Raw genomic sequence first — 25,159 nt, 5'->3', positions numbered from 1 at the left:
TATTAAGGACAGTAGATGATTTGTGTGGCCACAGGGAGCAAAGCTGAGATCCACAGGAGAAAAGGAGTTTGGCTACACACAAGGACTTTCTGAGAATCAGAGCTGTCCTCAGAGGGCACAGACAGTTTTGGTAGGTAGTAAGCTCCCCATTAGTGGACACTTACTGTCAAGGGCTCTAATCCTCTGCCAAGATTCAGCCCAGGGCCAGTCTCTGCTTGGGGGTGGGGCCAGATGGCCTGGATTCAAAGAGGTAGGGGCTGTGAAAGGGACGGGAGAAAGAGTGGGGCTGGGTCAGGGGTAGGAATCCCCTTTGGAGCTCCCAGGCCCAGCCTGAGCCCCACGTGGCTGCTGTGACCAGGCTGGGTTGGGCTGGGCTGGGCGGGGCCAGCGGCCGGCAAGAAGGCGGGCGCGAGGGCGGGGAGCAGCACGGAAGCCCGGCCACAGAAAGAAGCGGGCGACGCGACAGGGGCGGCTCTTTCCTGGGTGGGGTTTCTGAAGTCGTGGCCCGTTAGCAGGAAGCCGAGCAGTTGCCCTGACGCTAGCGAGGGACCCAATCCGAAACCCCAGTCCCGAGTCCGTGCTGTGTGTACTGTGTGCTCAGCGCTGCCCGACAGCTCCTAGCCGAACTTCCATCAACTCTGCCACTTTTGCAGCCACCATGCCTAAGACGGTGAGTCCTGAGGATGTACGCTGCCACCTTGGGGGCTCTAGCTGACTCTAGTAGCCCCTTGCTGGTGGCTAGGAGCTTGGCCAGCCAACCGCCCACTCAGAACGCCGAGCCCTCCGCCAAGACCTGGGTTAGGGAGGGGCGAGAATGGAGTCCTGGTCTGGTGCGTCCTCGGGTGTGAGTGGGTGCTGGGCAAGAAGTGTGGACTAGGTGGGACCTGCCTCTTTCTCAGATTACAGTTTCCTCCGTGTGGGATGAGGCAGTAAGGAGGGTTCCTTGGGAGCCCGAGGTCTCTTCTTGCCCCTGATGTGCTATGGGGGCAGGGGAAAGGAACACTTTTCTCCAGTTCATGAATTGGTGCCTTTCTGAGGGGCAAAGCTGCCATGGTCCAGGAGGGGTCAGGGGAACTGAGAAAGAAGGAGGGGGTAGGGAGCTGCAATGGGCTGATCCCCCACCCCCACTCACCTTTCTCATAGCTTCCCCTGGCAGCTCCAGCTGTTTCTCACTAATAGGGGAAGAAAGAGTTGGTGGAAGAGAGAGTTGTGGAGGGACATATCAGAAGCTGTTTGCTTTTACCCAGGATCACTAATACTTAACTGGGCACCAGTCTGAGGAGAGGTCTGCTTTACTTCTAGGGTAGAAGACTGGTTTCTTCCTCCTCTCCACCGACAGATCCTTGCCCTTCCCATTGCTTAATGGGTCTCTATCTCCCCCTATCCCCTCCAGACTTTTCTGTGAGGTGTGGATTCTCCCTTGTGGGGCTGCACCTTTCTAAAATGGTGGTAGCTTCTAGGATTTGGTCTCCACCCTGCTGGCTGTTATGAGAAGAGCAGAAGCGTCCTGGGAGTGGGGCCTAGGGAGGCCGGATGCCCAGAAGGGAGGGGTAGGGGAGGGGTGTGCCTGAATAATGAGTCCTGCTTGCTTTTGTGCAAGTCATGCCAAAAAGCTACTAGGGCCCTTTTCTTGTTCGGGAAGGCCTGGTGACCACACTGACAAGCAGCTTGTTGTGCTTACAGACCCCTCCCCTTAGAGGACTGTCTGAGCCTTGTAGAGCTGAGATAGTGACTAGTAGCCTTGAGAAGGGCCAAGGGTCCCTGGAGGAGAGGAGTGGGGTGCCTGATTCTTTGGGTGTATGCTGAATTTGGTTGCCACGTTGCTGTATTCCAGCCTTTCTGTCAAGTCATTCTTGACTTTCCAGAATGCTGTCCATCAAAACCACCAAGTTTTCAACAAGTATGTCCTTTTACCTTCTCTCCTTTAAATTGCTGTGGTGGTTTTATGACACGGGGTTTTCCCACACTTGGCTTCCCTTCCCCAACACACATAAAGTGAGAGAGAATGGTTTTGAAAAGAAAAACATGGAAAAAAAGCCCACTGTCTCTGCCAACACAGAGGATTATAAAGATCCTTTCAGGAGCCTCTTCTTGAGTTTAGCTCTCTGTGGGTGTTTTTACCTAAATAGATGGGTGGATCTCTGGGAACAGACTTTACCCTATGACCTCTCTTCACTAGTGGCATATTTCATAGTCAGTTCTAAGGTAGCTCACCTTTAAATGTAACTCGATGGGCCTAGAAATTGCCTCAGAGTTGCCTTAACCATCCCATCTCAGTCAGAAATGGCAAAGAAGATAGCGTGGTGATCCTTTTCCTGGGCATGGAGAGAGACTGGAGAATGAGCTGTTTGAGGTTCAGGCTAGGGTTCTGAAGTTACCTAATACTGAAGGTATTTTTATGCAGATTGACAGAAACTTAAATCAGATTGGAAGAAGAGGGCCGAATTTTGATAGCCTGAAAACTTTGGAGAATTTTCCATGTTGTTCTGTTCAAGTAATGGTCAAATTTAGGAGAAACAACTATATCATGCTTATTAAGACCATAGAATCTTGACCTGAAAGGGACCTCTGAGACTGTCTAGTACAACTTTCTCCCCCTCCCCACCCAAATATTTCTTTTTTTAACTAATGAGGATATTAGGCTAACAGAAAGGAACCTACCTAAGGGCACATGGTGACAAAACCAAGATTGGGGTCCAAGGTTTTTGATGCTTATCCCATTGACCCTCTGTTCTGACTCAGTGATTGGGTTCTTGAAATTGAATCCCCTCTCCTGCCCAAAGCAAACTGCCCTCTGTTCTTAGGACTTCCTGGTCCTCAGATAAAAGAAAGTGGATAATTTAGGCAAAGTAACACTGGAATTTGTGTGTTCTCCTGGTGAGAGTTGAGGGTTTCACAAGGTGCCTCCTGTTACTTTTCTCATTCCTCATCACAATTCTGAGGCATCCAGGGACTTACACTAGTTCACTGCATGCCAGCTAGTAACTTTAGTGAAGGGAGAAAATTCCCTGTTTTCTGCTCCTTCTTTACTAGTTAGGCTATTAGGCTATTTCTGGAGTATGACAGATAGGGAAGGGTAATGGAAAAATCAAATCTGTTCATTCATATGAACCATGTCTGCAGTCTGTCAAGGCTGGGTTTCATTTTTACAGCCAATTGTCTCCCTTAGCCCAACTTCCGTTAAATCTGTTAAAACATGCTCCTCTGTATCCTCTTTCTTCCAATTCTTGGATTATGCTTCTAGTTGCCAGTTTCCTAAGTCTGCTTTAGCAGCCAGAATGAAGAAGCTTATTAACTTGCTATCTACACTTTCTGCTGATAAGACAGTTGTAAAAACAAAGTATTTCTCCTTCCCTGCCCTCTTTAATTTTTTTTTGGTCACAAAGTCTTTAGGACTCCCTAAAAAGAGATTGTTTTTAATTTTCAAGGTTTTCTTGAGTTTTTGGTTTGTTAGAGTTGAAAAGGCTCTTCACAACTATCAAGTCTAACCCTTCTCATTGTATATATGGAAAAACTGAGACCACAGATAGGGAGGGGCTGACCTAGAATGATGTAGCATGTCAGTAGTAAAGCCAGGACTTGAATCTAGGTCTTGAACCAGTCTTGGTAAAACCTTTTTATTTTGCTGGATTTTTAGCCCTAGCTCAATAGGTCAGGGGAAAGGTGATCAAGTGGTCATTAATGTGACCATCCATGTGAGCAGATATAGAGTCCAGCTTCTTGAAGTATTTGAAGGCTTCTGGATCTGCATTCAGCTAAACTTTAACAGGGACTGTGTGGACTATTTATTCTTCTGCCATTCCTAGCATTGCTTGAGCCACTCGAGTGGCACTAAAATGGTACTTCATGAATAGGAGGCAGAATATCAATTTTTCAACCATTGAACCAGCCCTGCATACAGACTTTAGGGAAAGGAAAGGGATCAGGAATGGAAGTTATACATGAGAGAAGGTGATTCTTTGGATCCTGCATCTCTCCACTTTTTATTTCCCCAGTTTACTCTACCATTTGTGAAAGCGTAGATGATAGAGCAAGAACTATCTTGGGGATTTCCTTTAGACTTCTCCTTGAATAGCTTTCTGGACGGAGAGGGGCTGGTTAGGCAAGAGGATCCTTGAAGGCAACAAATAATCTATACTTAGGCTTGGAGCGGGGAAGGTTGTTCTCTGAGGGGGTTGACAGGTGGTATTGACCACTAGTCTGCTAACTCTCCATTATTCTCTAGCTTCCCATAATAGTAGCTTGTTTTAAGGGTGTTATTTTTACTTTTCCTTCTTTCTGCTCTCAAGAGAATGCTTTACTGGATGCTGAAGGGATATTTAGAGGTCATCTGGTCTATCTCTCTAGCTCCACATCCAATTCTATGGATGAGATAAGATGACAGCTACATTTATTCTGAACTCTGTTGTAATAGTGTTGCTTGGCAACTGTCTGTCTAGGTTCCTTTGTGTCTTCCTGGGAGTCCCCCTTACTTGAATTTTCAGAGTCAAGATCCCCAGAGGGGAGAATATCTGGTTACCAACATGACCATGGTTGGGCCTTTATGGCTAGAAGTTGCTGGAAATTGGCATTATTACAGGTTGGGAACAGTGTGTTTCTGATTTTTCAGAGATACAATTGAATTTATCATGTACATCTTTCCTAATTCACAATCTTTTCTTGCTGCTACCATACCCACTCTTCTGCCCCAAAAGAAAAAAAACAAAAAACAAAAAACAAAAACAGAGTACAAAGATGGTCTCCTTTGGGACAGTTTAGTGGTCAAGTAGAGAGGTGGTCTTATCATGATTGGCTGGCTTTGCCGTTCATCCTTCCCATTTCATGCTTGATAGAGCTGAAAAACTTTTCAATTCCAAGTTCTGATTTGTGTCATAGGAGCAGTCACTTGAAGGGTAGCTCAGGACTCCATTGGTTTGGAAAGTGGCAAGTAACACTAACTGGAGAATTTTTCTTCTCTTTTCATGTAAGAAAAACATTTCCCTGCACTGGGTGTTGTATGGAAACCAATTTGACAGTAAATTTCATATATTAAAAAATAAAAAAAAAATAAAAAAAAGAATCAAAGTAAAAAAAAAAAAAGAAAAGAAAAACATCTTCCCTGTCCTTAATTAAGTGGTCCAAATGAAGTGAATAGTTAGGCAAGTCCTTTATTCAGTCTCTCAGTCTCTCCAATTTGTCATGAGGGTACTGCATTAGTAATAAATACACTCTAGGGATCTTGATGTCCTTGAGAGCCTTGATGATACAGCTTAAAGCCTCCCATTTATATGGTTTTTTTTTCCTTAAGACATTTTTTCCCTCAAAATTTGAGTGCCTTCTTTGTACCAGGCAGTGTGCTAGAATTTTCTGGATGTAAAAAGTTCAGCAGCACTTGCTAAAATGTACTTTTTTGTCCCCTTACACCTCTGGGGAGAATGTGTTTTCCTGGGTACTGAGTTCAGAATGGAGAATTTTTAGCTTGGGAGTTGGTTTGTTTCATTAGTAGCTCTGACAAGAACACTGGTATGAGTGTTCTTGGCTGCTTCTTCTTAAGTCTATGGAGGGAAAAGGACTATGTCCTTCCTTACGGAGGAACAAGAAACCAAATGACACTATATTGTGAAGGCTATGAGTTGACTGAAGAGCCTCAGACAAACACTGAAAATTGCATGGGTTTCCTTCTCACTCTCCAGTAGCATATACTCCCTGTAGTTCTGCTGAAATGCCAGGAAGCTGTTAGGTTATGTTTCAAATGTACTTTTAACCTTATGAGTGTGGTAGTTAGATATTGGTAAACTTTGAGGAACTGGTGGGCATAAACTAACCTCTCAAGATAACTACCACCAGTGAGCTGAGAGCTAGCTGTTGTGGGGTACAACATTTCAAATGCATCTCTATTTAGGATGACCCAGAGCTTCCTCATCCTTAACCTTCACTTCAGCTGATTGTTCTGGATTGTCTGGGTATCTCACAGGAGTGTTTTAAACCACAGAGCAAATGACCTCATCTTAAACTTTTTAGTTCTACCTTTATGTTTTGGATGAGGATAGCAAAGTCCAGAAAAGGGAAGTGATATGAGTGAACTGATAATAAGGCTGGGACTAAACCAAAATTGCCTAGCCCCAGTGTAGAGGAGGAACTTTTGTCTGCCTTCTAAATGGCACTTGGTGCAGGGTACTCAGTGTTTTCTCCCTCTGTGCTGGGGTGACTTGACCATAGTGTTATTATGGTCATGGGAAGAGCAAGTCCTTCTGAATGTGTAGAACTGACCTCAGAGGTTACTTTATTTGGAGATGATTAAGGCTCTGACAGTGCCTTTGGGACTCTGTAGCACTTCCCAGGAAGGTAAATGTTTTTTGCTTTGTCTGCAAAGGGTGGTAGAAAACAGATGCATGTGTGTTGAAGGGAGGTAAAGAAAGGAAACTAGCCACATTTTCCTGCTTGAGATTGGGCCTCAACTGCACTAAGAGTTTTTATGGACCAGAATTCTTTTCTGTACTCATAACTAGAGGAGTTATCCAGCTTGCTCAGGATCACATAAAGTTGGTAATAGTATTGAATGGAGAACTTGGCTTTCTTGATTACCAAGTTAGTGGTCTCTCACTGGACTTGCCTATCTTGGAAGAATGACTCTTTTCACCAAGGGGACACAGACTTCCAGAGAATTGGCTCTGTGGTGATTACATTAACAAGATGGCTGCAGTGGAGTTCCCCTAAATAGCTTCTGCTGTAGCAGATTTCAGTCAGTGGGCGACTCAGTTCTTCTGGGGCACCAGAATGACGTTTCTCTTTTCCTGCCCCCCTTCACCCAAATCCCTGCTTTCACTTTGCCTTTTTAAATTTATGACCTAGCAATAGTACTGCTAGGAATTTACCCAAGGGATACAGGAGTGCTGATGCACAGGAGCACTTGTACCCCACTGTTTATAGCAGCACTTTCAACAATAGTCAGATTATGGAAAGAGACTAAATGTCCATCAACTGACGAAGGGATAAAGAAGATGTGGTTTATATACACAATGGAATACTACTTGGCAATGAGAAAGAATGAAATCTGGCCATTTGCAGCAACATGGATAGAACTGGAGGGTATCATGCTAAGTGAAATAAGTCAGGCAGAGAAAGATACCATATGTTTTCACTCATATGAGGATCCTGAGAATCTTAACAGAAGGTCATGGGGGAGGGGAAGGGGGAAAAAAGTTACAGAGAGGGAGGGAGACAAGCCATAAGAGACTCTTAAATACTGAGAACAAACTGAGGGTTGATGGGGGTGGGGGAGAGGGGAAAGTGGGTGATGGGCATTGAAAGGCACCTGTTGGGATGAGCACCGGGTGTTATATGGAAACCAGTTTAACAATAAATTATATTTAATATAAAAAAACTAGAGTGTACTAAATTTAAAAAAAATAATAAATTTTGAGTTCTTCTCTTTCTGTATCTGACTCAGTCCTCAAGCTTGACCCGTTTCTTGAGATAGGGGAACGTTATGGTATTTTCATTAGTATTTTGGTGGAAGTATTTGCTGTTGTCACAACCATTTGAATTCAGAATAGTCTCTTGGCCTCAACCCTCACTACTCACTTCTAATTGTTGCAGGCCAAACCTGGGGCAGGTGGATAACCGAAACCAAACCAAACCAAACCAAAAGACTTTTAAGGCCTTCATAGAAAGCTAACATAGAGCAGTGGGGAAAAGCACAGACTCTGGAACCAGACTGCTTGGGCTCAAATCCTAGCTCTGTGACCAATTATTTGTATACCCTTGGGCAAGTTACTTAACTTCTGTGTCTCATTTTCTTCAACTGTAAAGTGAAGACAATAATAGTACCCATCTCATAGGGTTGTTTGAGGACTGAATGGGCCAATTTGTGTAAAGTGCTTAGAACTGTGCCTAGCATCTAATAAGTTAGATGCAAATGTCAGTTATTATAACTACTTATGGAACTGAACTACTATATGCCCAACCCTGTGCTAGGTAAAATGGTAAGAAAGAAGGCAGGCAGTTACATTCTCACCATTTATTGAGTGGTTACTAAGTACTCTTTACTATAAGGGATAGAAATAAATGAACTGAGTATATAGTTCCTGCATTTATAGATGTCCCATTTAATTGGAGATTTAGAGCTAACTCACTTAAAAACATTTTAAGAAAAAGAAATACTTCACATGACATTCTCTATAGATTTTGAGAAGAAGGGGGTTTAATGAACAGAACTTTGAAGGAAGTGTACACTTGGGAGCAGTAGCTGTTCTCGGTGGGTGAGTGACATGCTTTTGGTACATGGGCATAAACCCTAGGCCAGTGCTCTCTTGAAAGTGAGTTTGTCTAAAATGAAGGAAGCCTTGAGGTGCTAATTGTTTCAGGGGGAGCCACAAAGTACATGTGAGCATAGACCAAGTTACTCTTTCTAGGGTCAGTGACAGCCAATAATCCTGTCTCAAATGCCAAATGTTCTGAAGGGGTTTGTTGGGGAAGAACTGAACTTGGGTTTTATATAATTGGGTTAGTTAACTGAAATAAATTTTACTGTCTTTGTTGCCCATGTAGGTATGTAAGAGACTTCTTCCTTCACATTTCCATATAAACAAAATCAAGGAATGGAGCTTAGTAATTACTTTTTAGGCCAGCAGCCTACAAACAGCTTTCAGTTTTCCCAATGGCTTTACTATGAGATAGGTATTTGGGAAAGATGGAAATGAGGGGATAATTTTTTAGTGTGTGATTGGAATAGGTTAAGGAGCATGTTATTTTCTGGCTAGGTCCCAGCTGCAGCATTTGGGCCTTAAACTTCAAGGAAAGACTTTTTGGGTGACTTTTAAAGCACAGTTCTTTGTGCCTGATGACAAAACCAGATCTGATGTTCCTTTCAGTGGACTTTTTGTGGCATAAGGTAAGTGTTAACATAACTCCTAGGCCACAGGTATGGTCATTTACCACTGAGCATGCTTAGTAGTAATGTTTTGTCAGGTAGGTCCTATAATTGGTGACTTTAATTTTTTTAACATTTATTCATTTTTGAGGGACATAGAGAGACAGAGCATGAGTGGGGGGAGGGGAGGAGAGTGAGGGAGACACAGAATCAGAAGTAGGCTTCAGCCTCTGAGCTGTCAGCACAGAGCCTGACTTGGGGTTCGAAGCCATGAACTGTGAGATCATGACCTGAGCTGAAGCCGGATGCTCAACTGACTGAACCACCCAGGCGCCCCTATAACTGGTGACTTTAAAGGCCAAATATTCTTTCTGTGTTTGGTGACCCTTCTACTTTGTGAGAATTTGGTATTTTGTGTGGCAGAGTATCAAGCAGGTCCTAGTGATAGAGAAAAATTGAGGTGTGGGCATTTGGTCTCACAAAACAAGGAATAATCCAAAGAAATCCATTCTTGGATATGTATTTGGGAGGCGACAGGGGTCAGGGCCTAGTAGGGGGAACAATGCATACCTATCAGGCTTGGTCAGCATTTCCTTCCCTCTCTTTTAGTCTGGGACTCTCTTAAATAACTGGGAAGGATCAGGCTTTATTTTTCTCCAGTGTAGTGTGTTTAAATAAGATTCCTGATTTTGCTGTCTTGGTCTAATCTGCCCCCTACCACTCCCTGCCACACTCCCCAACTCCTTGTCCTTTTTCAGACATCTCAGCCTGCAAGTTGGATGAAGTACACCAAGATGTTCTTACCTGTTGTAATCTTTGACTGTGGTTGACTATTCTGTGGAATGAAGGTGTAGGGTAGGGGTCAAGGTAATAGCCAATTTGAGTGTCATCAGTTAAGTTGTACAAATCTTTGCTGTCTTCAAGGGTTTTAAATGAGCAAAACTCCTCTCCAAACATCCTTGCTGATCTCTTGGGAGATTAATAACTCAGAAATTCCCTTGCTGAGAACAAAAGCCACTTAGCCTGTTTGCCTTTGAAATTTTCTTTCTTCTAACATGAAACTATCAGCAATATCAGAAATATGTAACCAGAGTAGATCAAATCTGTCTTCCCCAGGTTTCTTACTCCTTCTGGAACCTGGGCAATGGTATGTCTAGCATATGCTTAGTGAGAACATCTGACATTTTTCTTCAGAATTACGCTATACCTCTCTGCTGGTACTTGGAGAGCTGTTCCAGCAGAGCCTGCGTTGGGCCTGGGGAAAATGTCTTTTGGTTGTCTTTCTGTCTGCCATAGCCTGGGCATTTTCCTAAGGTTGGGAGTTTGTCTCCTGGCCTTAGGCCAGTTGCCAGAGGAAACCAATGACTAAAAGCTTCCTCCCTCTGACGTCAGCTTTGGGAACCTTTCCTGATGATTCCCTACCAGTCAAGTATGCCTTATTTGGCTATTTTCTCCCCCCTCAAATGCCCTTTACCACCTCAACTAGTTCCCTGTTCTTCTTTTGGTACAGGGAACACATTTCTCAAGTTTATATAGTGCTACCTGCAAATTTTTCTTTTTTCCTAGTAGAGGGCTTGCTTAGAACAGGTGGTGAGGCTCTTTGATAGAGGTAGGGGAGAAGTGGGAGAGGAGAGAGAAAGATGCAAATGCTCTGGAATTACCATAATTTCTCCATCCTTCTTTCATTTCTCCCCCTTCTTTCTTTTTTTTTAAAGTTTTTAAATGTTTATTTATTTATTTTTGAGAGATACAGAGACAGAATGCGAGTGGGTTAGGGACAGAGAGAGAGGGAGACCAGAATCTGAAGCAGGCTCCAGGCTCCAAGCTGTCAGCACAGAGCCCGATGCGGGGCTTGAACTCACGAGTTATGAGATCATAACCTGAGCCGAAGTTGGATGCTCAGCCAACTGAGCCACCCAGGCGCCCCACTCTCCCCCTTCTCTCTTATCTCTCCTTGTCCTCTTGACTCAGCCTGGCCACCCCCCCCTAGCTTCTTACTTAGATCTCTGATAACCTAGGGGTACTCTTGCTTGACCTAAAAAGGCTCAGAGTGTGGGGGTGGGCAAGGTGGTGCTGGGGCTTTCAACATCTTAAACTATTCCTTTGGAGTAAGTAAAACACTCCAGTTGGTAAATTCTTTGTGTGTGCCTTTTGTACGCCTAAACTTCTCACTTGGCTTTCCTGAATGGAATTGGTCCAATGTCTGTCTGCTTCCAATCCTCAGTCCTGAGCTGTCTAGCCCTAGGTTAGAAGAGCTGAGCTTTTTGACATTTAAAGCTTGAAGCACCTGTCTGGATGTTTTTTTTTTTTTCCCTAATGCATTTTAATAGAAATGATGCAATGAAAAGAATAATGTACTTAATCAGGATATCTGGTTATTTAGTCTCTGCCTGTGTGACCTTGGGCAAGTAATTTCTATGGGCCTTAACTTTGATATCTATAAAATGAGAACATTGGCTTTTTCTGTTATTATGATTTTTTTATTCCTATTCTTTAAGAAGATAGTAAGGGCTTCTTAGAAAGAGTGTAACAGAACAGAGAGTAGCAACTATTTGGAGAAGTTACCCTTTCTTTGCAACGGCATTGGGAACATTGTTTCTCCCCCCAGCTATCCATGTATAATTAGCCCTCTTTATTTCAGTGAGTTCTTCTTAGAGATATTGGATCCACCTAACACAGAGATCACTGTGGGCATCCTGGCTTGGAGAGACAACTGTTGACTGAGTGCCTTGGGTGGGGCCTTGGAGTCCAGCCTGCAAACCGCAATTGCTGGTTATTTTGGGTCATTGGTGACTACAGGAAGAATAGAAGACCCTGAATTGGTCATTGTTCAAGCAGGGAAGGGGAAGACTAAGAAATAAACCAAAACTGAATGTGAATGAGATTTGACTTCCTTTACCACCTTCCTCTACAACTTAGCTACCTTAAGCCTGTGAAGTTGCTTTTGGCCAAGTCTTAAATTGCTAATGTCCCCTTCCTCTTCCTCTGTTTGAGTCACTGATGTCTATGTTGCTCTTGGATGGGGAGAGCTAGGTGATGTGGGCTTGGAATAAAGGGGAGGAATTTCCAGTGAGAAAGATTGCCACATGCCTAGTGTTAAGCCTTCAACTGATTTTGCATTTTGTGAATATGGCTTCCTTTGGTGTTAGACCTGCAGATCAAAGGAGAGTGATTTCTGAATTTCCTGTCAAGGCCTAATAGGGTGATGGGGGCACAAGCAGGTTTCTAGAAATGATGTACTCTTGGCTGGATCTGTTTTCACGCATCTTCTTCTTCCTCTTTACTGACATTGTGTAGTTCTACTTGTGAATCAAGGATCCCAGGCTGTATTTCAGCCACCTAGGAGTTGGCCATGAGTTTGATCTTCAACTGCCCTGAGCCCTCTTGAGGGAGGGCATGATATAAGTATTCTTAGTATCTGTCTTCCTTCCTTTGGGAACAAGTTCTTATGGCAGTTTAACCAGAGAAGGCTTAGTTGGGTAGAGCTGGGCAGTGCTTTTGGGTAGAAGATTCTTCCCCAACATTGGGCTAGAATAGCCTCCGGGCCATGTAAGAACTTGCTGCTGGGTGCAGACACCTTGCTGGCAGTCTTTCCCTCCTATGGGCCTCGCATGTGTTATTAAGGATTCCAGCTGAAGGTGGTATATTAGAATGACTGTTGGTGAGGGAGGGTAAGTAAGCAAGTGGATGAGTGAAAAGGGGAGAAGGAAAGAAGAGTAGTAGTTATTTTTGTATTTCCCCTTTTTATAAAACCCAACATGGCATCATATGGCAAAGTTTAGTAAATAGAGGGAGAAATCTTTCATAAATCCACCATTTTAATAGAGCAATTATTATTTATGTATATTTCTTGTCATAGCTCATATGTGTATTATAATTTTCCATTGTGCATAGTGTACATAGTGTACTACATAGTAATAGTGTACTACTTCTTTTTTTAAAAAATAATGTGTATTTATTTATTTTTGAGAGAGTGAGAGAGAGAGAGTAAGTGGGAGGGGCAAGGAGAGAGAGGGAGAGAGAGAATCTCAAGCAGGCTCTGCACTGTCAGCACGGAGCCTGATGTGGGGCTCGAACTCACAAACCGTGAGATCATGACCTGAGCCAAAACCAAGAGTCAGACACTTAACTGACTGAGCCACCCAGGTGCCCCCAAAAAAGTCCTAGTTCTTTATCCTTACTTAATATATCACTAAATCTTAGGTAGATGCTTTTTAGTTTTTAAAATGAACACTTTAATGGCTTTATAAAATTCCATCCAATGGCTGTGCCATAATTTACCATTAACCTTTTGAGAGTCATTTAGGTTACTCCCAGCATTTGCCAGTATTTATAACACTGCAGTAAATATGAAGAGGAGAAAATCTAAACTCCTTAGCATGGTATATAGAGAGAGCCCTTTGATACCTGGCTTCTAGCTCACTTTCCAGACATAGCTCCCCACATGTATGCTATACTGTGGCTTTGTGGGATCAAAGTTTTCCAAGTAAACCATACCTTTTATATCTTTCAGCTCTAGCATGTCTTTTCTTTCAGTTTGAAATGTCAAGGGTGTCTTTTTCACCTCTCCCCACTCCATGTTACCTCCACTGGAAACTTTCTTTAATACTCCTAGGTAGTATTAGTTGCACCATCTTCTATGTGCTGACTGTACTTCTCTCATAGGAATTTCTGTTATGATACTTACCACGTGATGTTGCAACTGTCTGGGCTCCAAGACTTTCTCCTTCATTAGACTTGTTGTCTTGAAAGTTTATAATCCCCTTTGCTTCAAGAAGGGTCTCTTGTTCAGGCAGACGTGGTTAGGGATGGGTAGGTCTTTGAAGAATGCATAGTCAGTGACAGACATGGAGGGGGAAAAGCAGCAGTAATGTATGCAAGGGATTCAACAGTGTTGGATTAGCACCTGGTGGGATATACTAGGTGCTAGTAATAGAGAAAATATACTTTGGAGTAGGAAAAGGGGCATTAGCACCTGTAGGGATAAGAGGCCCCTGAGAGAGAGTCTTGTTGGTCTTGGCCCACCAGTGTAAGCTTCTTAAATCATTTCAGGTATCAGTTTCCTATCTGTAGTATGGAAAGAATGATAACACCCTACTTCTTAGGGTTATGGTAAACATTCAGGCGCTAATGCATCTGGAAGTCCTCTGAGAGGTATGGAGCACAAAAGAGGGAGGGTAGGCCCAGGACTCTCCAGAATTTTCTAGTTGTTCTATTAAAGTTCTTTCCTATGTGTGTTTCCTATTAAGCCTGTAAGCCCAGAATGCCAGATGCTATAGTTTCCCTGAGCAAGTCCCACAGCTTGGTGTTTTAGTGGAAGGTATGCAGGTAAGTCCCATCTCCCTACTCACCTGAGCAGCATTGCTCCAGGTAGCCTTCTTACAGCCTTCCTCAAGAATGGCCCCAAATGGCTAGAAAGGGAGGTGGCACCTTCCCCTCCCAGCTATTTAGCATCAAATGAATGGTACTACAGTAGAGGGTTTCCTAACAACCCTTCAGCTAGAAGCAGAAGTATTTATTTATTTATTTATTTATTTATTTATTTATTTATTTAAAAGTTTATGCATTTATTTTTGAGAGAGAGAAAGCACAAGTAGGGGAGAGGTGGAGAGAGAAAATCCCAAACAGGCTCTGTGCTGTTAGTGAGGAAGTCCATCACAGGGCTCAAACTCATGAACCATAAGATCATGACCTGAGGGAGATCATAACCTGAGCTGAAATCAAGAGTAGGACATTTGGCCGACTCAGCCACCCAGGCACCTTGGGAGGTGGAAGTATTTATATAAACTGCAGTGAAACTGGGTATCTTTCAGGCCTTGTGGTTAGAAGGACAAGCCTGCCATGGTTAGAAGGACAGGTCTCTGTGTCTGTCACTGACTATATGTTCTTTAGAGACTTGCCCATCCCACCTGTCTTGGGCAATTAGCTCATGGGGAACCATGAACCATGGCCAGATTTAAAGTCTTTGGATGGATATTTTCCTTCATCTAGTGTGCTTTTTGTTTTCTCCCCATACCACAATGGCTTCTTGATGCTGTCCTGGCCATTTGAAAACCCCTAAGCCACCCCAGGATTTTATGTTTTATAAGGGAAGCAAATGGTATGAATCTATGGAATATCCATTAACTATAAAACACAACAAGGAGAATGGACTTGCTCAAGATCCCATAATGAGTCAGGGACAGAATCAAGTCTTAAAGCCATGACTCTCAGGAATATGTTCTCTCCATCCTATCAGCCTATCCCACTAGGAATGTAAACTTCATGAGGACAGGGAAAGTTTCCCACTACTCATTATATCCCCAGTACCTAGCACAGTATCTAACATAGAGGAGGTACTCAACAAATATATGTTGAATAGATACAGTAATAGCTACTGTTTTCAAGTTGTATCGTCTTTCATAGACTTCTTTAGCTAAGTCTACTGGAAAGCCAAACAAAATTCCAGTGGCCCACTGTAAATTAGCTAATGTAGACCCAGCTGGACCCTGGCAGAATGGAGCTGTGTAGTACCAAGGAATGGGGAGGAGTTGTCCCTCTTGTGTACCTTGGAGAGTTTGTTTACCTGTGAGTGGCCAGCTTGTTCACAGCTAATTTCCACTCCCTTTTTCCATGTCTTCACACAATGTAGTAGCATTCACACAAAGGGAGAATATTTGAATCAAAATTTTTAGTGAATTATAACAGGCATTTCTATCTGCCTTTGTGAAGCAACTCACACTTTGGCCATAGAGTACATATTTGAAGCATTACCCAGTTTTTAAATTTATTTTTTTATGTGTGCTGGTAACACAGGTAGGGCTACATGGTGCAATCTAATCCTGAGAGGTATGTGCTCCTGAGGTTTAGGAATTGAGTTGACTCCTATGCTCAGGGATGGGCATGGCCAGGCACAGATCAGGGAGGACAGCAGGGAATCATGTTTGGGAACTCAGCAGCTGTGTTCTTCTACTGTTGCCACTGTTGCCACCACCACTGCCACCACCATCATCCAAGCTGCTTTAGGGCCCAGAGATGCATATCTTTGCAGATTTGGGCAAGTGTTAATCAAGGTAGGCTATGTTGGGAAACAAGAGAAGGTCTTTTTTCTACACATTCCCAAGAATGATGTGTGACCAGTATTTTGGAAGTATAGATTGAAGCCTACTAGATAGAGTTCGGTGCTCCAAAATAGTTAAGCACCTCTGAAGGTCATCATGTTTTTAAATGCCTTCTCTATCTGTTTCTATACTGCTGAGTTAGACAACATATAGGGTATATTAACAGTCTGTGCTGTTTGGTAGGGCAGGCTTAAAGAAAGATTAATTTATTTTACAATTTGTGATTTGTTTTCTTCATTATGAAACTAAGACATATTTGCTGTAAGAAATGAAACAGTACTGAAAAATATAAAATTTTATGTCTTCTGCCCCTGACTATTCTTCAGAGAGAACCACCATTTACCAGTTATATTAACTTAGACTCCGTTATAAGTACATTTATACACATATATTTTCTTTTATTTCTCTAAAAAACATTTAATGTTTATTTTTGAGACAGAGAGAGGGAGACAGAGTGTGGGTGGGGGAGGGGCAGAGAGAGAGGGAGACAGAATCCAAAGCAGGCTCCAGGTTCCCAGCTGTCAGCACAGAGCCTGATGTGGGGCTGGAACTCATGAACTGTGAGGTCATGACCTAAGCTGAAGTCGGACGCTTAACTGTCTGAGCCACCCAGGTGCCCCTACACATATAATTTTAAACACACACATAAAACAAATCCATACTGTTCTGCACCTTTTTTTTAACTTATTTTGTGATGACCATCTTCTCATGTCAAATCAGATTTTAATGTCTGTATGGGCTCATTAATAAGCAAGTTATCAAATGGGTGGAACACTTAAAATCTATACAAATGAAAAGGGCCCATATTCTTTTTTGAGTGGAAAATAAAGAAGACATTGTAAGTATTTGCCTTCCTGAGAGAGAAAGGCTTTATGCAGAAGGTGGGAATTGTGGACCCTTTTGTTAGCATGAAGGAAAACTATTTCTTTCATGAAGCATGAAGGGAAAACTATTTCCCTTTTCAAGTCCCACATCTAGAGATTGCTATTATTTCACCAGTGTCTAAATGATGTCAGTGGGATGATTGGCAGTAGGTAAACCACTTTCCTTTGCTTAATATGGACACTTCTCTCTCCTGTGGCTTTGCCAGTTTGGGATAGCTTGATTCCAAACTGAGAGCCCTGTTCACCAGAAGACCTCTGCTACCATAGATGTTTGAGGTTAAGGAAAGAAGCTGGTGTGTGCGTGCATGTGTGTGTGTGTGTGTGTGTGTGTGTGTGTGTGTGTGTGTGTTGGTGGTAGTGATGGGCATAGGCTTTTCCAGGCTTCTCCAGAGACGAGCAGTGAAGCTGGATTAGAATCCTCATCCACTATCCATACATATCAGGGATCTTGTCCAGGTGACAGGAAAGTAGATTTTTTTAGACTACTCAGCTGTAATTAAGCCATCCAGTTAAAGAGTTGAGGAGGATAGTGATTTGTGAAATACAAACAAATATACAATATATTTTGAAAAAAAATATCTAGCTTCTCCTGGTCTTCGAAACTTGCTAGCTTGAAGATATTGATCATGTTGAAAGGAACCAGGTCCAATGAAGACAAGTAGAATTACCAGAAATGGAGGATTTCTTCTGCCCACTCATGGCATGCCCCTCTCTTCTTGTGTCTCTTAGTTCCCAGACTTTCACAGTGGATGGGACAGAGCTTCTGCTTACTCAGTCTTTAATCCTGGAGCCTCTGCCACCAGAGATTGACCTTGATTGGGCCAGGCCTATAGGCCACTGCAGGCATTATTGCCTTCCTCTTTAGACAAACAGGAAACTGCCTGCAGATTATAAGTAATTGGCGCTTTTTGAATCTTGTAGGGCAAGGAGAGCAAGGCTCTGAGATCAGACTCCAAAAAAGGAAGGGGAATTACATTTTGGGATACTTTAGTCTTTGGGCTGCTTGAATCCAAAGTATCTCCAGGCACTTATTTAGGCCAAGTTTTCCGGAAGAACTGTGTTTTAGCATATTGGCTGTGTGACCTTATGGGAAGTCCTTTAACCTCCCTGAGCCTCCTGTTCTTCACTGGTAAAGTGAAGATGATAACGCTAGCCTGAGTTGGTGGGAAACTTGGATAAGATAACACTGAAAAACCCTCAAATGTGAGTTCTGTGGAAAATGAACATACAGGCTTCAGGTGCTCAGAGAAGCTTAAGTCATGTTTTAACAGCCTCTGTCAATAAAGGCAGTAGAATGTGCCAGTGGATAAAAGACTTTCACTTCATCATTAAGAATGGTTATGATCCTGGGCACCTGGGTGGCTCAGTCTGTTGAGTGTCTGACTCGTGGTTTCAGCTTGGGTCATGATTTCACAGTTTGTGAATTCTAGCCCCACATCGGGCTCCACAATGCTGGTGTGGAGCCTGCTTGGGATTCTCTCTCTCTCCCTCTCTCTCTGCCCCTCGTGTGTGCTTTCTGTCTCTTTCTCTTAAGAATAAACAAATAAACTTAAAAAAAAAAAGAATGGTTATGTTCCTTAAAAGGATAAGCCTCAGGGGTGCCTGAGTGGCTCAGTTGGTTAGGTGTCCGACTTCAGCTCAGGTCATGATCTCATGGTTTGTGGGTTTGAGCCCCGCATTGGGCTCTGTGCTGACAGCTCAGAGCCTGGAGCCTGCTTCGGGTTCTGTGTCTTCCTCTCTCTCTGCCCCTCCCCCACTCCCACTTTGTCTCACTCTGTCTCTCAAAAATAAATAAATGTAATAATTTTTTTTTAAATGATAAGCCTCAGTTATTAGGAAAAGTTCACTTCTGTGGAATAGCTCATTTATAGACCATTTGGGATCAGTGATGCATTGCCATATAGTTAGCTCTCAACTATCCATAACAACAGTTTCTTCTTCCAGTTACCTGTGTACTGCCTTTCCTAAGCCATCTGAGCCCAGGGAATGCAAATTATCTTGGCTCTTCTGACAGCCCAAACAAGAATAATTAGGGACATATTTTCTAAAAAAAAATTCCCAGACATAAAGTGGTTAGAGTGCTACTGCTGAGTTATCCATAAGGTATTACTCTTATGTTGATGTGGATAACTGACCTTAACTATAAGGAAAACTGAACTTTGGCTTTTGGAGCAAGGAAATAAATAGGCTTCTACTTCCCTGGTCAGAAAAGATGGTCAGTACCATCTTTTCAAGCTGTGAACTCAGGTAGTGGTGACAAATTTATGAGACTGGGATTGAAAGGGAGTCAAGCCTTCAAAGAGTGGAGGGAGGAGAGACCACGTATGAGATCATCCTACATAGACTGTTATTCTAACGGAGGGTTTGACAAGTTATCCCTCCCCCAATGTACTGGGATTTAGCCTTTGTTAGGAAGAGCCAAGACTAAAGAAATATTAAAAGAGCTCTTAGAGACCCCTCTAGGCAATTTCCCCTGGAGCTTCTAAGCTGTTGAGAAGCCCAGAAAATGGAATACTAGGGTTGGGAAGCTGGGAGGGAGTTATAAATTTAGGGGATAGCTGCCTGCTTTCCAAGTATTTCCCTGTTTAAAACAACCTTGAGATATGTGAATTTAAGGAATCCCTTTACAGGTTGGCTGGCATTGTCTTGCAGTCATTTTCCATTGTTCCTAGCTTTCCTTATCCCTTGGCTGGACAAAAAAACAAACCAAACAAAAAAGTCTCCAACACAAATACTAATAATTCGATATGTTTGTGATATGCATCCTAGCTGTCAGAGCCCTTTCAAACACTATTATGATGTCATTTAATATTCATTAGCTCTCTCCAGTTGGCAGGTTAGGAATTATTATCCCCATATTTGCATATGGGGAAACTGAGGCCCAAAGAGGTTAAGAGACTCTACAAAAATTACTCAGTGAATGAATAAGGAAGACAGGAGTTGAATGGAAAACAGACGTGACTTCAGTTTTAGACTCTGGAGTATTGGAAGGGGAGATGAATGTTGTTTCACAAAGGCTTAGACTTAAGCTCTAGTCATGGTTAAGCCATATTGGAAGTGGTCAACTATCTGGTTTTTGGATGGCAGGACTTCATAGAAAGTCCTAGGAATGTTCAGGAGCATAACTGGGTGGAGAGAAGGGCAGGAAGGGTGGCAAGAGTCAGTCTAGGCCTGATATGGGTGAAGAGGGAAGAGGTGCTTTGAAAGGGTAATTCATAGGGAGCCCACCAGAAACAGGTTATAGAATGACATCATGAGGTAGATGGTTTAGTATAATCCCTGGCCAGATAGTCCCTGGTCACAAATAGTTGGTAAGCCCTCAGGAATGTGACACTATCACATGGGAATGTGTCACTAGAGCAGCCAAAGCCTGTGGAAGCAAGAAGAGCAGATCTCCCTTGTCACCATCCCCTCTATGTAGGGTGTGAGCTCCTTAAAGATGGGCCATAGAGACCAGATGTGGCAAATGGAAAAACCTAGTTGATAATGGCAGATAGGCCTGGTCCTTTAGAAGGAAAAGTCATGTTTGCTTGATTTCGAAGCATGTGACATTGAATTTATCAGTTCTAATACATTTGTATGTATGTATGTATGTATTTATTTATTTTTATTTTGTTTTTTTCTTTACAGATCTGAAGCAGAGTTGGGAAAAGGGGGAAATTTGAACTCCTGACTCTAGTAGCTCTAGGGGCCAGAATGAAGGTGGAGTTCAACTGTTAGAGCCGCTGTTCTTATAGTTGGTGACTGAGTTTTACATGGGGCCAGCTAGGTTCCTTACCTTCTGATCCACTGGGAAAGTCTAGCTTGCCTGTGCAGTTGGTCTTGGCCAGCCTGGGGAAGCACATGTAGACTGATTTATTGTTCTGGCTTAGGACTTTGGGTGTCAGTATTTTTTTGTAATTTTTAAATATTTATTTATTTTCGACAGAGAGAGACAGAGCATGAGCAGGGGAAGGGCAGAGAGAGAGGGAGACATAGAACCCAAAGCAGGCTCCAGGATCTGAGCTGTCAGCACAGAACCTGACATGGGACTCAAACCCATGAACAGTGAGATAATGAATGGAGCTGAAGTTGGACACTTAACCGACTGGGCCACCTAGATGCCCCAGGCATCAGTATTTTTTAAGAGTTCTTCTAGTTTAATGTTGGGCTAGGGTTGATAACTCATACCTAATCAAAGCCTCTTCATGTTATATCCATAAAAAAGGATTCTGACAAAGGCGAGGCCTATGTCCATGCCCACACAGCGTGAATAGAGCTGAACTGAGTTGTGATTTGTCCAGGGCTCTTTTCACTTCACTCGTGTAGCTGGAGGTAAAAGGTGGCCCTGATAGCTCAATTAGGCTGTCCTTAAACTTGGTCCCTGGGCCTGGATGAGATGGAAATTATGTGACCCCCAAGTGCTGGAGGAAAGAGTGGGATTCAAAGTAACTAAGAGGGGGTATCTTGGTGATGCAGTCAGTTAAGTGTCAGACTCTTGATTTTGTCTCAGGTCATAATCCCAGGGTCATGGGATTGAGCCCAGCATTGGGCTCCATGCTGAGCATGGAGCCTGCTTGGGATTCTCTCTCTCTCTCTCTCTCTCTCTCTCTGCCCCTCTCTCCCACTCTCTCTCTAAACAAAAACAAAAACAAAAAACAAAACAAACAAACAAAACCCCACAAAGCAACTAACTGGGCCCAAGGGAAGTAAACAACTCTCTTTAGAGCAGGAATGTGCAGACCAGTTGTGGTAGGGGAGAAAGGACAGGACAGGATGGGAAGTGAATAATGCTGTGGGCTCTAAGGCATTCAGTTAGTGGGAACATCATAGGGAGTTGGTGTGTAAGAGCCCAAGGGCCCTGTGAATTCATTTTTCAGTGCCATTAGAGAAGTGCTGGGCTGGGACCCTGCCCTGTGTCCACAGCAAGGTGCTTGGGAACTGGAGACTGCTTGTTGTCTGTTTCCTGCTTTGGCTACATGGCCTTTAGACCTGACTAGGCCCCAGCCTCTGCTGCTTCTATACTTTTAGAGTACATGAAGTTCTCCCGCAAGGCCTGGTACCATATCACAGTGTGCTCTTTAATTATGTTTTAACAGTTTTATATGGGGCATCCCAATTTGAATTGAGCTTTAGCATAAGCTTCTTCTATGGTAGGAAAGGGGTTTTTATTCTAAGACTTCCCTGGGGCACAAGAGAGTGTTTGATGTGGAGAACCAGGCAATTCCAGGAGGATATCTTGATTTCTTTTCAGCCATCAGCCTCCAAAGAAACTTTTTATTTGGAGAGAAAGGTGACTGGGAGCTTTAGGGTAGATGTAGCACATACTGCATTCTGTGGGACCCGATAATTACATCTTTTCACTACTAGATGGGAAACCCTTTGAAGTAAGGGCTTATGATAATCTTTGTATTTTTAGTGCCCAATACCCTGTCCCACACTTTTCAGGTACTCAATAGGTGCTGAATTTTCTTCTCTTGCTTCCTCCTTTGAGTCAGACTAGATTCTTCCCTTCCTGAGGGAAGAATCTGGAAGCTAACTGGGAGAAAAGGGCCACATCTGAGCATTGGCCATCAGTGGTATCCCTGTTTCTAGAAGTCCACAGTTCTTAACAGTAGTTGAATTTTAGGGTACACATGCTTTCACACATACATAGCTTTATTTTCTTTCTTTCTTTTCTTTTTTCTTTTTTTTCTACAAGAGAGGTAAATGTGAGGAGTCAGGGCATGGAGTGGGAGGTTAGAAGGTGGGCACTCCTGAATGGTTGTTTTTTTTTTTTTTTTTTTTTTTCTCACCACTTCTTTATGAGAGAAGTGCTAACTGGACTCTGAAGATCCTAGACCTAGTCCAGAGGAGTGTTGACCACTAATGGAGATCTTTAGTGTTGGAGCTTTGTGGTTGGCACTAATTTCATTCTTAACTCTCCTTCCCACTGAGTTTGGCATCTCTGACTTTATTTCTTTTTATTATCCACACCTTTTCTAAATACATAAGGAGAGAAGTAAGCTATAGATGCCCCTTTGTTTCTTGAGCCCTTCATAGGCCAGCTGGGAAGGTCCTGTTCTTTTTTCTTCTTCATACATACCTCTTGTTCTTCAAGGCCTGGGGTTTGAGCCAGAAGCCTAGGCGCTAGGCACTCCATGGCTTAGCTCCTGGACTGGAGCATACTACTGAGGAGGGTCAGCATGACCCAGGGCCTTTCTGGTATATGAATGAGCCTGTGGGAAGATGGCAAGTGCTCTAAACTTATTGCTTATTTTTTCCCAGTGCTTTTACTCAGGAAAGGAGTAGCCTACTGTTTAGGCCAGTTATCTTTAGCTAACTTTTGGATCAGACCTTTCTGTCCATCTTCAATGGAAATTAGAATGTGAAGAGAGGTGTTAGACCAGATTTGAGGCCTTGTTGATAGTGGAGTGACTAACTTGACAATATTTGGCTTAGTCTGGCAGTTGACAAACTTGCTTTTGAGTCCTATGTTAGTAAAAATAGACTTCACATTAATTTTTTTAAGTTTATTTATTTTGAGAGAGACAGAGAGAGCACAAGCAGGGGAGGGGCAGAGAGAGAGGGGGACACAGAATCCGAAGCAGGCTCTGTGCTGACAGCAGAAAGCCTGATATGGGGTCGAACCCATGAACCATGAGATCACGACCTGAACTGAAGTAAGACACTCAACTGACTGAGCCACTCAGGTGCACCTGATTTCACATTTCAAAAAACATTGTTAAAAAGAAAAATGGGAGAATATGCAACAGAGACCTTATGGGCCTCACAGAAACAGATTCCCAATCTTTAATAGTCTATTCTCTATACTACCAATTTATTATATACCAATTTCTTATAAACTCATGACACCTCTTTCCTGAGCTATGCACATGGTAGACCTCTGAATTCTGATTTGTGATAAGGCTGTTTGTAGCCAGCCCTTTCCATGTTAGTTACTAACTAACCAAACCTCTCTGTCTCCTTCTGGGGTACACTTGGGGTCTCAGTCACTGGGGTTAAAATTAAAATTGTATCCTTCTTGGAGTAAAAAGAACCTGGTAGATGATGATTTTCTTCCAGCTCACTGTTCCTATATAAGACTTAACTTTTCATCTCAGATGGCCCCAAATCTTGTAAGTACACAGTTGCTGTTGATCATAATTAAGGAGATTTGAAAATGAAAACACAAAAGTCCAAAGCTACATTCAATAGGGGATTCCAGAGCTGGGGTTCTTCCTTCTTCCTCTTCCTTCCCCCACACTTTATCCTTGGCTTTGCTGAGTCTCCTAAAATCAAGCCTGACTTTTTGAGAAGGTAACTCCTTTGTGTTCTTGCGAGACCATGCCTAAACAGAGGGGATCTTGGTACTTTTGGAGTATGACACCGTAACTGGAGTTATGGGATGGTACTACAATGTAGCTCTAGTGATAGGCTTACACAGACAGGGAAACATTCCAGCTCTATCTGTAGCCCTTACATCCAGTGTTCTGAGGGTTTCTACTATGTTAGCTGTTGTGTGTTTTTCTGGGTACGTGCCTATTCAGGCACCTATGCCCGTTCATGATAAGTCTTTGGGAATCCTGGAATGGAGAGAGTGTGGTGTCAAGACTGAGTCACTCTTCTGGAAAGGTCAGAGTTCTAAGAGGAGTTGTATCAGATTTTCTAAGGACTTCTCCCTTCTGCTGTGACTACCCTTCCCCAAACACACCTAGGCTTGCAGATACTCACCCAATTCCAGACTACTTGGGAGACTCAGTCACTGACCTTCCTGACCAGAGGTGACCAGGATACAAGGAGGTAAAGAGCACTCACCAGAGCTGCTCCTATTATCCCCTTCCCTAATGTCCTTAATGCCTTGCCTCTAACCCAACAATGTAGAAGACTTTGTGGAATATGCAAAGATGTTTCTGCCTTTAATGGCTGAACCATATTTGTGAATAGTCAGCGAGTAAGATTAGCTTAAATGGTTTTAATGTGACGATTAATAGTGAACATTCCAAGTAGAGTTGCCTCAGGTTTTTCCATGACTTTTTTGGGTGGGGGTCTCATCAGCATTGTTCAAGGTAACATGAGAGAAAGGATGGGTCTCAGCCAGAAGGTAAATAAAGTAGGTCAATTATGTGGCATCATTATCAGCTACTATTTATAGTTGTATGACCTTAGGTAAGGCATTTAACCTTTCTGAACCTTAGTTTTCAATTTTTGAAATGTGGATAATGATACCCACTTCCTTCAGATTTATGAGAGAGAAAATAGCTCACACGTGTAAAAGTACATCTAGAAGGGGACCTGACACATTGAAAGTGCTTGATAAATGCCTGTTTCTCTTAATTTCTTTCATGGTATTTTACTCTCTTTAA

At 42.9% G+C, this 25,159-nt stretch overlaps 1 protein-coding gene across 1 annotated transcript in view; it reads left to right on the top strand.

The window, feature by feature from the left end:
- The first annotated feature begins 447 nt into the window (after nt 1-447).
- Nucleotides 448-25,159, top strand: part of MSN (moesin) — a 65,118-nt gene continuing 40,406 nt past the window's right edge. The window contains exon 1 of the mRNA XM_019439350.2: nt 448-670. Coding sequence (XP_019294895.1) covers nt 659-670 — 12 coding nt within the window. The 5' untranslated portion in view covers nt 448-658. The remainder of the gene's footprint in view (nt 671-25,159) is intronic.

The sequence above is a fragment of the Panthera pardus genome, unplaced genomic scaffold (assembly GCF_024362965.1).
Source record: "Panthera pardus isolate Hobbes unplaced genomic scaffold, ASM2436296v1 HiC_scaffold_27, whole genome shotgun sequence".
NCBI classification, from domain to species: domain Eukaryota; kingdom Metazoa; phylum Chordata; class Mammalia; order Carnivora; family Felidae; genus Panthera; species Panthera pardus.
This window is presented reverse-complemented; position numbering and strand designations above follow the sequence as displayed.